Source organism: Salmo salar, chromosome ssa09 (assembly GCF_905237065.1).
Source record: "Salmo salar chromosome ssa09, Ssal_v3.1, whole genome shotgun sequence".
NCBI lineage: Eukaryota > Metazoa > Chordata > Actinopteri > Salmoniformes > Salmonidae > Salmo > Salmo salar.
Window position 1 is genome coordinate 67301285 of NC_059450.1, and position 13415 is coordinate 67314699.

Consider the following 13415-nt stretch of genomic DNA (forward strand, 5'->3'; position numbering starts at 1 on the left):
TAGCATTGTATAATAGGAGGGTGAAAATGTAAAATGTAAATGTGGTGTGATGAATAATACCATATTTTCATATGCACTGGAAAGTAAGTGCATAGCACTTTGCCACATTCAAAATGGCGACAATGTCTACCCAGGCCGACAGTACACTGCTGTTTCACAAGCCTCTTCAGAGCAACAGTGCCAGTGCAGTGACGGTTATCCCTTGCGTCTGTTATCACAGGTTGTGGGAGCAGGTATGTTTCTTTCTGTTTTACAATGTTTGATGCTGTTTTATTAAACAAAGAAGTAATTTGACATGTCAATTTCGTTTTTGAATCGGTATTCCTGCATTTTCAATTACGGTGCTTGGAATACTTGCGAAGTAAACGGTCCGGTCAGGACAGCGGTATTTAAGTGCGCAGCATGTAATTATTGTTGCCTGGACAGCTTCACTATCATATGTTCCAGACAGCTCAGATAGCCTACTGTCGATAATGAGTTATTATTCAGAGTTTTAAATCGAACCGTTTTTCCTCAAGGTTTATTTATCAAAACAGCCTAGTTAAAGTTATAAACTATTCATGATTTACGAGAGACTGCACGCTTTGTGTTTCAACTTTCTTTACTAGGAACAACTTATTCCTACAGTTGTAGCCTATACATTGTACTTTTTTTGGGGGGGGGTATAATTGTACGGTAGCCTGCAGTATTTATTTGTAAGGTCAGTGTGATTGGCTGTGAAAGTGCTTATGCATTGCGCCTTTGCGTGACCTGTGACGTCGGCCTAAAGGCCAGATTGGGGATGGGAGATTAGCAAAGTGCAGGGTAAAGCAGCTGCCTGACAATCTGTTCACCACCTTACATACACTCACAAAGAGGTTTGTGTTTAGGATGTGCTCACTGGAGGTCACGTAGGGGCAGAGAGAAGAGGGTTGTTTCTGCTGTTGGACATGTGGGATCAGGAATCCACTATTTTGCCTGTTTGCCTCATTGACCAACTGTTCAACAAATGCTCCATATCTCTCTCTCCAGTTTCTTCTTGCTTTGATGTCTACTGCAGTGCGTTTGCTTTACTGCCCCAGGCCAGGTAAGACTAGACACCTGTAAATCAAATTGCGTTCATTGGGGGGGTGACAGCTACCTGTGTCACTGTCTTCTCTGTTTCTTTGCTAGGCACCTTTGGAGTTATCAGCCCCGGTTTGGTTCGACACTTCAGCCTCAGTGTGCAGAGAGGGATGTACAGTAAGTAACACAAATGTTGATATTCAGTAGTACCCATAACTACGAATTTGATTTGGCTTCATGGCTGCCTCTCATCTCTTGTTCTCTTCTCTTTCTCCTCTTCTCTTTCTCCTCTCTTGTTCTACTCTCTCTCTTATCTTGTTCTCCTCTCTCTCTCTCTGTGTGTGTGTGTGTGTGTGTGTGTGTGTGTGTGTGTGTGTGTGTGTGTGTGTGTGTGTGTGTGTGTGTTTAGAGTATGTGAATGCCAAGGAACTTCCTCTTGATATGAGGTCCATCACAGACCGAGCTGCTCAGACTCTCCTGTGGACCGAGCTCTTCAGAGGTGACACACACCACTTGCATAACACAGTTTCTCTGGAGTCCCCCCCCCTCTAAAATAAAAATACAAATCAAAGTACAGACTCTAGCGACCACTGTCCATGGTGCTGAAATTGTGACATGTCTATGCGACTGCAAACATTTCTAGGTTTTCTGGGGTGCCAGGGCTTAGCTTAGCTTTAGCTAATGGATGAATGTTTATTGGTAGGCCTATTTGGTCGGCATTTTCTCATGTTAAGCCTAACATTTCATAAAGCTATACACAGTGTCGCAATGCTGCTATTTTTAGACTGCTGGCTGGCAGCAATAATGTAATTAAAGTTGGAAATTCAAACATTGCAGATTCTAAAATAAATGTTTGATGCAACAGCATACTAATCAGCTACCAATAAATTTTTTGGGGAATATGCATCTCTCCTGTATAGGTTACCTGAACCTGCATGAGATGAGCCGTCCTCACTCTCTCACCCAGCTTGGATAAAAAGTTGTGCGTATAACCAGTCTATTAATGCCAACTAATAGTCAGTCCACCCTCAAAACACAAGCTCATTAGGGTTTGTTTCATTATGCAGTGTACGATCTATAGCTATATACCATATTTAGCTTCTATTTATACACTTTTTATAAAAATTCACATCAAATAGCCTAACAATGAGGAAAAAGTAGTTGGCTTGAGGATAAATTCCTCCACTATTTATTGTTGAACTGGTTTTGTCTGGCTAGTAGCCTACACAAATGGGCTGCAATATTCAAGGTAAATTAAATGGAATCCAATTTAAGAGACTCCCCTGGTGTCCTGAAGTCCTCCTTTTTTGTGTACAAATGTTTTCACCACGGCCTGTAGGTCCAGGTTGGGGGCCTGACTGTTTTCTATAGTGAGTATTACCAGCCCAGACAGTCTTTCCTGAGACATTGGGCATTATATGTCCGTTGTGCTGCACACAATTTAAACGTAGTCTTGAATGATGCATGCCAAGATAGACCAGAGATAAGACAGTTGATATTTCAACCACACAACTCAAACGCTGGTTCACCATGTATGAACAAAAACGCAAACTGCTATCTTTGTTCAAGCCCTCAAGAACTGTTGTCTGCTAAAGACGATAATCTGTTTGCATCTGGCAATTTATCGTCTGTCCAGTATCCAGATGACCTGTCCCCAGAGCTTCCTGTAGGCGACAGTTAATCTCTTTCCGTAACGTGTTGAGGCTGGCAATTAAGAATGAGAGGCTCAATTAAAGATGTTACAAACTTGCTAATTTTGAAGCACAACTCCTTTCTTCACAGTTTTCCTGATGTTGCTACATCAATATAGCTGTTTTTACCATCCCTGTAGCTGTCGCTTCTGCAGAGATTTAGTTTTCTAAACTAAAAACCACAAAGAACAACCTTAGCTTCCTAGTGCATATGGAAATTAAAAAGGTTTATGAATGACTTTTTGGAGGGTTACTGTCAATGATTTATTAGGTAAAATAAAATAGACATCGATGACAGACGAATGGGACCCCAGAGCTCGTGGGCCCCCCTGCCTTGCGGTACTCCAGTGATGCTCACACACACACATAAGTAACATTTCTTTACCTGTCTTTCCCACACACTCCTCCAGGATTGGGGATGACTATGAGTTACCTATTCCGCGAGCCCGCTACCATCAACTACCCGTTTGAGAAGGGTCCCCTGTCTCCTCGTTTCCGTGGTGAACACGCTCTGCGCCGGTACCCCAACGGAGAGGAGCGCTGTATCGCCTGCAAGCTGTGTGAGGCTGTCTGCCCTGCCCAGGTGACCCATATACACTCACATAAACACACTGGTAAAGCACTACACTGCCCTCAATGCCCTGGCCACTATACTCACTAGTACTACAAACTACTGTATGTAGGGATATGCATCATTAATACCTGCTTGCCTTCGTAAAGTATTCAGACCCCTTGACTTTTTCCACATTGCAATAGGTTACAGCCTTATTCTAAAATTGATTACATAGTTTTTTCCATCCATCAATTGACACACAATACCCCATAATAACAAAGCAAAAACAGATTTTTATACATTTTTGCTCATTTATAAAAATAAACTTAAATGTCACATTTACATAAGTATTAAGACCCTTTACTCAGTACTTTGTTGAAGCACCTTTGGCAGCGATTACAGCCTCAAGTCTTCTTGGGTATGATACTACAAGCTTGGCACACCTGTATTTGGGGAGTTTCTCCCATTCTTCTCTGCAGATCCACTCAAGCTCTGTCTGGTTGGATGGGGAGCGTCACTGCACAGCTATTTTCAGGTCCCTCCAGAGATGTTCGATCGGGTTCAAGTCCAGGCTCTGGCTGGGCCAGTCAAGGAAATTCAGAGACTTGTCCCGAAGCTACACCTGTGTTGTCTTGGCTGTGTGCTTAGGGTCGTTGTCCTGTTGGAAGGTGAAACTTCGCCCCAATCTGAAGTCCTGAGCGCTCTGGAGCAGGTTTTCATCAAGGATCTTTCTGTACTTTGCTCCGTTCATCTTTCCCTCGATCCTGACTAGTCTCCCAGTCCCTGCAGCTGAAAAACATCCCCACAGCATGATGCTGCCACCACCATGCTTCAACGTAGGGATGGTGCCAGGTTTCCTCCAGACGTGACGCTTGGCATTCAGGCCAAAGAGTTCAATCTTGGTTTCATCAGACCAGAGAATCGTGTTTCTCATGGTCTGAGAGTCTTTAGGTTCACTTTGGCAAACTCCAAGCGGGCCGTCATCTGCCTTTTACTGAGAAGTGGCTTCCGTCTGGCAACTCTACCAAAATGGCCTGATTGGTGGAGTGTTGCAGAGATGGTTGTTCTTCTGGAAGGTTCTCCCATGTCCACAGAGGAACTCTATAGCTCTGTCAGAGTAACCATCGGGTTCTTGGTCACCTCCCTGACCAAGGCTCTTCTACCCCGATTGCTCAGTTTGGCCTGGTGGCCAGCTCTAGGAATAGTCTTGGTGGTTCCAAACTTCTTCCATTTAAGAATGATGGAGGCCACTGTGTTCTTGGGACTCCTCAATGCTGCAGACATTTTTTAGTAACCTTCCTCGACCTTCCTTCCCCTGTCTCAGAGCTCTACGGACAATTCCTTTGACCTCATGGCTTGGGTTTTGCTCTGACATGCACTGTCAACTGTGGGACCTTAAAAAATGTATTGAATTTACCACAGGTGGACAGCAATCAAGTTGTAGAAACATCAAGGATGATCATTGGGAATAGGATGCACCTGAGCTTAATTTCGAGTCTCATATGTAAATAAGGTATTTATGTCTAAAAACCTGTTTTTACTTTGCCATTATGGGTTATGTGTAGATTGAGGATTTTCTATTTTTTTCATCCATTTTAGAACAAAGCTGTAATGTAACAAAATGTGGAAAAAGTCCAGGGGTCTGAATACTTTCCGAAGGCACTGTATATACAAAAGTATGCGGACAACCCTTTAAATTAGTGTATTCGGCTATTTCAGCCACACCCATTTCTGACAGGTGTAGAAAATCGAGCACACATGCATTCTCCATAGACAAACATTGGCAGTAGAGCGGCATTACTGACGAGCTCAGTGACTTTCAATGTGGCACCGTCATAGGATGCCACCTTTCCAACAAGTCAGTTCGTCAAATTTCTGCCCTGCTAGAGCTTGCTCGGTCAACTGTAAGTCCTGTTATTGTAAGATGTGGAAACGTCAAGGAGCAACAACGGCTTAGCCGCGAAGTGGTAGACCACACAAGCTCACAGAACAGGATCGCCGTGTGCTGAAGCGTGTAAAAAAAAATGTCTGTCCTCGGTTGCAACACTCACTACCGAGTTCCAAACTGACTTGGGAAGCAACATCAGCACAAGAAGTGTTCTTCTTATTCGATGGGGTTTAAAAGCAGTGGGCATCCAATGTTAATGGTGCATTACCGCCACCAGCTGGACAAGATATTGAATAAGAAACAAAGAAACAAACTAAAAAAACATTCCGGGAAAGGGGAAAACGATGACATACAAAATAAAACAAGACAACAATTTTTTTACAATTTTTTTTTTACAAAAACATCATACTTCAATCACAGTCCAATTCAAAATACATCCCTACACAGCCTCAGGGGACTGTTGGGGTTACATTCACCGACGGGATTTCTTGCACGGCCTCGGCTATGAAATCACAAAGACCCCAAAAAACATTCAGCGGCATTCACAATGATTCCAATTTTCTTAGACTTCCCTGCTTGTGCTGTACAGTTTATGACCATTGCAATAAATAATACAAAGTCCACCTTTTTAACATGTAGCATTTCACTATCCCTCAGTTGCTGAGAAACCTTCACTGGTCTTGGTGGCTCTACTACCATTGCTTCTTCCCTGCCACTTGTTCCTTCCTATTTTCTCACCGCCTCCAGATAGGAGACATGCTAGACAAGCCTTACCCTTGCCACCTCATTCTCCTTCACCCTAACAGGGCATTCCAAGAATTCAGGCACACGTTCACCTCCACAGTTGCAGCATTTCCCTTCATCTGGCATACAATATTCTTCCCTTCTGCACACACTTGACACATGACCAAATCTTTTACATGCATGACACTGAAGTGGCTTGTGCACAGAAGCTGTTACAGGGTATATCATGAATCCTAACTTTATATGTGAAGGGAGAGACTCTTCATCTAAGAACAGTAGCATGGATGAAGTGAACTTCTTTTCTCCGTCCACCATACAGGTCAATCGACGTGCACCAACCACTCCATCGATGTCTTCAGTTATGTCCTCTGCCTTTATTTCTTGCGCCACCCCTGAAATAACCCCCTTGATAGGCTCCCTGCTACGAAAATCCATGCAGGAAACATTCCATTCTGATTATCTTTTTGAGTCTTAAAACACGCTTCTTCTGCTCCGCAGACACAAAAAATCTAAATAAGACCACTTCTTGTGAATCTCACTGACTCCACACTTTCTTCCAACACATTCCAGATTTTCCTGGAGACGTTAAACGGATTTCCCAAGTATCATTTATCCAAAGCCCTGACTCCAACCAAAAACGAGTCTAGTGGTTTCCTATTTTCCAACAGCTTTACTTCTCTTGTTTCCCTTTTTTTCTTTGTCACTGTAACCCACTCATTCTCACTTTCTGTACTATTAGCTTCACTCGACTCACTAGCAGTTTCAAACAAAACCTCAGTTTCCGCCATCTCCGTTCCACCGTTTCCCAAACTCAGTTCTGGGTGCACATTTTTTTTCCCCTTCTTCCAGCCATATCTTTCTTTAGCTCTCTATCTACATGTATGAACTTGGTTTATCGTTGATAAAACCACACAAGAATTGTTCATCGGGAGCTCGATGAAATGGGTTTCCATGACCGAGCAGCTGCACACAAGCCTAAAATCACCATGTGCAATGCCAAGCATTGGCTAGAGTGGTGTAAAGCTCGCCACAAGTGGAAACGTGTTCTCTGGGGTGATGAATCACGCTTCACCCATCTGGCAGTCCGACAGACCAATCTGGGTTTGGGGGATGCCAGGAGAACGCTACCTGCACCAATGTATAGTGCCAACTGTAAAGTTTGGTGGAGGAGGAATAATGGTCTAGGGCTTTTTTTCATGGTTCGGTCTAGGCCCCTTAGTTCCAGTTAAGGGAAGTCTTAACACTACAGCATACAATGTCATTCTCGATGATTCTGTGCTTCCAACTTTATGGCAACAGTTTTGGGAAGGCCCTTTCCTGTTTCAGCATGACAATGCCCCCGTGCAAAAAGTGAGGTCCATACAGAAATGGTTTGTCGAGATTGGTGTGGAAGAACTTGACTGGCCTTGCACAGAGCCCTGACCTCAACCCCATCGAACACCTTTGGGATGAATTGGAACGCCAACTGTGAGCCAGGCCTAATCGCCCAAAATCAATGCCCGACTTCACTAATGCTCTTGTGGCTGAATGGAAGCAATTCCCCGCAGCAATGTTCCAACAGCTAGTGGAAAGCCTTCCCAGAAGAGTGGAGGATGTTATAACAGCAAAGGGGGGACCAACTCCATATTAATGCCCATGATTTTGTAATGAGATGTTCGACGAGCAGGTGTCCACATACTTTTGGTCATGTAGTGTACCTGCAGTCCATAATACTATCCAGGGTATCGGTAACTTCATATACTTTACTATGCAATGGTACCCCAACCAGGTAACCCCTACAAAGTCCAGTTACCTCCCCTGGTAATCGAATACCCCCTGCACAGCTCATAGGGTACACACTGGTTGTGTCCGAATACCCATATTAGCGTACTACATACTTAAACGGAATACTCATTTTCACGTTTGATCTAGTAGAATTCACTTGTCTTTTCCGACGCACGTTTGACAACTGATAATCAGATAAATTGACGAGTTGTACTACAATGAACGAATGACGGGAGTCAACGTAATCGCGCATTAGATGATGCATTCTGAGTACTGTTTTGGAAATTTCACATACTATTACACTTTCTGTTTTCATATTATTTAGTACGACGGTATTGGTATTCGGACACTGACATTTGTTTATTTCCCTCGGCCTGCTCATTCTGTCCTCTCTCTGCTGCCCCCGTGTCTGCCCCAGGCCATTACCATTGAGGCTGAGACTCGTGCAGACGGCAGCAGAAGGACCACTCGCTACGACATCGACATGACCAAGTGTATCTACTGTGGCTTCTGCCAGGAGGCCTGCCCTGTTGATGCTATTGTGGAGGTAAACGGCTGGCAATCTCACTCTCTCATTCACTCACTCACTCGCTCACTCACTCAGAGCTTGTCAAATTCTAGTGGCTTTGGTCATTCTAGAACAGAACTTTCAGTAGCATATTCTAGAACTTCTGGTGTATTCTAGGGTTAAGGGTTTCTGGACTTATTTAACTTTTTCATGTCCTTCAGGGTCCAAACTTTGAGTTTGCCACAGAGACCCACGAGGAGTTGCTGTACAACAAAGAGAAGCTGCTAAACAATGGAGATCAGTGGGAGTCGGAGATTGCTGCCAACATACAGGCAGACTACCTCTATAGATAGACCATCATACTGGCACACCAACCATCATCATACTGGCTAACTACCTATACTATGCATACTGTATGCAACACTATGACAATCCTATGTCAACTAATAATACACCAACTACGCAATAGATCATACTTTTAACATAGAGCCAATAGGCATATTGTCAAAGTCAAATAAACACGCACAAGTGTAAAAGCAAAAGCGCACACATTTGCATTCATCACTATTTGATTTAAGTGTATACCTCATGCAAATGTTGTCATATGAGATTTTGAATAAGCATTATAACTGTCGATTTAATTGTAGCTTATTTATTTGTATGAAGAAAATAAATTGTGTTCTGAAGGCCTCCTGTTTGTACTTTTTCATACTGATTTAGGTATGAATTACATGTGTAATTGAATGAAGATTAGAAAGTGATGGCTTGGCATAGCTTGAAAACAAATATTATAGCTTGCACTCTTCCATTGTCTAAAAATCATATGGCCAAATTGCGGAAGAAATTACTGGGGGGGAAAGCAACCATGGCAACAACAAAAAAACATGCAGGTTACATTTTCCAAAACGTGAATTTGTTTTTAACCATCATAAAACTCCTGATAAAGCTTTACTACGTGTATATCACAGTCGCAACGGTTCTTTTGCATCTCAATTGTTACACCAAAAATAGTTTATCGCTGGCGTTGATCACGTGATATGAGCGGAAACTGATTCAGGTCATCGCTGAATCTCCCGCGAACGCAGCCATTTACTCTTTTCCGCTTCGTTTCAACGCCGGGTGAGTCTCAACATTTTTCCTAATGTGACGCTGGTCTAAATTCAATTTCTAATCATTGTGAATCAAAATTGGGACAATCAGAGACACAAAAGTGGGTTATTGGTGTATTTATACCTTCAGTTTAGTAATTATTTTGACAATAAGCGAAGTTATTAGGCAGTTTTATTGATTCTAACACCACGTTAGCTTTGTGTAGCGAAATGCTAGTTAGCTAACGTTAGATGGCAACTTTAATTGTTTCGTTTATAGATTTGATTGAGGATGTTTCGTTATAGGCCACACAAATATCAGATTGTAGCAGTTTTGTGCAGGGTTAATTTGTTACATAACAGAACCATTACTTAGACTAAGTAACCAGAGAACAGATGTGCTGCACAGACATTGTTCCAGCCGAAACTAGAAAAGTGCGGTAGCCTGCTGAATGGCGCACTCATCAAATTGCTAACTAGCTAACGTACGCGCTAGCTAGCCATCCTCGGCGTTTAGACTGCATGCTGTGCTAGCTAGCTAACGTGACATCACATGAACTGATTAATACTATATTTAGAAGGCATAACTACAGGCCTGAATGTAGGGTATCGATCGGATTGTTTACACGTTGTAATATCCTGATTCGTCAGATGTCCGGAAATATGCTAGGTTTAGGAATAAGTTGCTAGTTTAATAAAACGCGCAGCTAGTTACCAAGGTTTCTTGTTGGTTAGCTTGGACGCGTGCTGCTATGTCGAAAGGTTGTTTGGTTGTTGTAGTTCAGTGGTTCACAAACTGCTGTGGGGCGGGGGACCTAAAAAATAAAACATTTGTATAAAGGAACTCTGTCAGGCTTTAAACATACTTTTGAAAGTTGTAATAGTGAAATTTCGAAATTGGTTAGTGCATTATCAGTTAATCTTGTGCTGTTCGTCATTGCAAACTTTAGAGAGCTATTTATAACTTGTCAGAAATGTCCAGATCAACTTGCCCATGTCAACTAAGGTTTTTTTATTTAGGATTTTTTAGCCCATATATATTGTAATTTGTCACTCAATATCACATTAAACATGAGAAAATGTGTAGAATTGCAGAAAACAAGATTTAAACCACTTCAAAAGAAATGGACAGTGCAGAATGTTCCCGAGTGGAAAAAGTTTGGGAACCCCCTTTGCAAAACTACAATCTCATTAGCCACTACTAGGTAGTTAGTTGATCCAGGGTAGCCAGCTAACTATACTAGCTAGCTAACCATACCACCCTGTCTGTGTTTTAGGAGAACATAAAAAAAAACACGACACATTCCACAATGGCAGAGGGAGAGCCACAGGTCCAGTTCAAGGTGAGGGTTTTTCCTTGTATCTCTCACATTTACTGTTTATTTTGTTTTAGAACATGAAGCAGGATCATGTTGAGTTAGGTCATGGCTAGCTAGCTGCCGTTTCCCCCCCATGTGTTCCAACTTCTAATGCTCTTACCCTCTCAGCTTGTGTTGGTTGGCGATGGAGGAACGGGAAAGACCACTTTCGTCAAAAGACATTTAACGGGAGAGTTTGAGAAGAAATATGTTGGTAAGTCACTCCCCATCAGCATGTAATTACTTACATCAACCCCCCCAACACGTCCACATGTTTTAGGCCTTTGCACTCAGCCTGTAGTGGTAGAATGGTTTATTGGAGTTTTAGTCATTGGGAGGGAGCCGTGTCACACTGCAGAGACCTCCAATAAGAGAGGATACACGGAGGCACCAGATAACAATGTGCAGCAAGGGATAGACTCGGAATGAAACCAACAGCCACCATTCAACCACCTGCCTTGTAAACACCTGTTTCTAAACTGGCTCTTTCTCTTCTGCCCACTTCCTTATTTCTCGCTACCTCTCCCTGTCACCCTCTCATCGCTCCCTTCTTTCGCCTGTCCTGTTGGGTTTCCGCTCTTCTCTCCCCTTTCCCTCCTTCCAGCCACGCTGGGAGTGGAGGTGCACCCGCTGGTCTTCCACACCAACAGAGGGGCCATCAAATACAATGTGTGGGACACAGCCGGGCAGGAGAAGTTTGGAGGGCTCCGAGATGGCTACTACATCCAAGGTATTGTATAAAGTGCTTGTTTGCTTGGCCTAGAAGTTTTGCTGACCAGGAGGAAGAACTCTGGGCCCTAGTTACTAAAAAAAGCTCCCTGCTCTACTGACTTACTTGCCTTAAGAGCTTTGTATGGAATATCACTGGCCAGTTCTTATAACCGAGAGCTAAAGTTAAGCACATATATATATATATATTATATATATATTTTTTTAATAACCTTGCCCTGAAGCAGATTACTTTTAGTCCATGAAGAAGTTGCCCCCCCCCCCAGGACGTCTAGTAGAGAATCACCAAGCTATTCTGGGTAAACTGCCCCCTCCAGTAAGGATGCTATGTTGAGTAGATTCATGTTGTGACACTCCCTTTCTACATCCTTCTCTTGCTTTCTTTACCTCTTCACTCTCTGAATCCCCATCTGTACTTTTTTTTTCTCTGCTCCCTCTTTCCTCTCCACTCTCCTCTTTTCTACTCCCTTGCCTTCTGCTCTCCAGCCCAGTGTGCGATCATCATGTTTGATGTCACGTCCCGAGTCACCTACAAGAACGTACCCAACTGGCATCGCGATCTGGTGCGAGTCTGTGAGAACATTCCCATAGTCCTCTGCGGCAACAAGGTAGACATCAAAGACAGGAAAGTCAAAGCCAAGAGCATCGTATTCCATCGCAAGAAGAACCTCCAGGTAATTATTATACACTTTAATATAGTTGACTAGTGCTGTTGTATAGTAGTGTATCTGGGTTTCTGTGCAAGCTGAGACTAGCCCTGATGAAATAATGGGTAAATAAACATTTTAGACCTCGTTCTCCACAGCTAGGTTATAACCCTCTTCTCCCTCTCTCACAGTACTACGACATCTCTGCCAAGAGTAATTACAACTTTGAGAAGCCCTTCCTGTGGCTAGCACGGAAGCTGATTGGAGACCCCAACCTGGAGTTCGTGGCCATGCCCGCTCTCGCCCCACCAGAGATCCTCATGGACCCCTCCCTCGCAGCGCAGTACGAGCATGACCTGAAAGTGAGTAGAACCGCACAGTGGCTCAGCACGGGTAGATGGACTGCATCTAGACAGTCAAATGTTATCGGTTTAAATTGGATCGGAAGGATCTGATCTCATCAGTGTCTTACCGTATGAAATTGGATCAGAATGGCTAGATAATAACAACATGCATCCATGTTGCCGATTTGTACATGGTGTATCGTTGTAACCCTAACCGTTATTCACTTCTGTCTCCCCCCTCTCCAGGTTGCATCAGAAACAGCGCTCCCAGATGAAGATGATGACCTTTAACCTGTTATGTATTTATGTATGACCCCCACCCCCGTGTGTCAGGAAGTTGTTGGAGTTTGGCCCCTTTTCATGTAAAATCCCGTTGAAGATTTATTTTTATTTTGGAACTTTTTTTCCCGTTTCTGTTTTAAAACAGATAAAAAAATACAAACTTGGTGAAGTCGTGTGGTTCTCTAGTTTCATTGTAAGACACCCGCCCTAGTGCTGGCAAGGTAATGTGCAACTCACCATCATCAAGCACCACTCTCTGCCCTTACCCGGCACACGCTGGGCTAAGGCCGACTGACCGGAAGCACTTGGGGGAATAAACTTTGAATAAAAACATTCTCAAAACAACATGCAGTTGTCTTTTATTTGTTGTTTTGCTAAGTGTTTTGACATGTCATTGGGGGTAGAAGTTGAGCATGGTAGACTTAAATCTTTCCAGTAGCTGATTGTTTAAGCATACTTGCAAGGGTTGGGGTGAATTTCAATTCAGGAAGTAAACTGAAATTCCAATTTCCCTATGAGGAAAAATAATTGTATTGTAATTATCATAATTGAGTGGAAATGAAATGGGCTCTGACTCGGATACTCTGTATTGTGCCGGTGTGGTTTAACTTCTGAAGTAAACGCCACCTACCCAGGTTCCTTTTTGATATGACTTAACAATATATTTAAAATATATCCCAATGTCCTGGTGGGAATATGCATTTGGTTAAAAAACGCAGGTGAACTAACATTTTAAATTTTTGCTTATCAGGTATGTGGGGGCATGTAGCACACT

The 13415-nt window shown here is 43.0% G+C and overlaps 2 protein-coding genes across 4 annotated transcripts; both read left to right on the plus strand.

Moving 5' to 3' along the window:
- The first annotated feature begins 187 nt into the window (after window positions 1–187).
- LOC106611680 (NADH dehydrogenase [ubiquinone] iron-sulfur protein 8, mitochondrial-like) lies at window positions 188–8881 on the plus strand. Its single transcript, NM_001315327.1, is given in 7 exon segments — window positions 188–233; window positions 1012–1066; window positions 1153–1221; window positions 1454–1543; window positions 3146–3318; window positions 8103–8231; window positions 8414–8881. Coding segments are annotated over 6 exon segments (633 nt in total). The 5' UTR covers window positions 188–233; window positions 1012–1026; the 3' UTR covers window positions 8546–8881.
- Window positions 8882–9224: 343 nt separating this feature from the next.
- ran1 (Ran protein) lies at window positions 9225–12985 on the plus strand. 3 transcript variants are annotated; one of them, XM_014212121.2, is made up of 7 exons: window positions 9225–9311; window positions 10558–10623; window positions 10768–10852; window positions 11243–11368; window positions 11854–12041; window positions 12206–12376; window positions 12605–12985. In XM_014212121.2, the coding sequence occupies exons 2-7, from the start codon at window positions 10591–10593 to the stop codon at window positions 12647–12649; spliced, it is 648 nt and encodes a 215-aa protein (XP_014067596.1). In that variant the 5' UTR covers window positions 9225–9311; window positions 10558–10590; the 3' UTR covers window positions 12650–12985.
- Window positions 12986–13415: the final 430 nt, after the last annotated feature.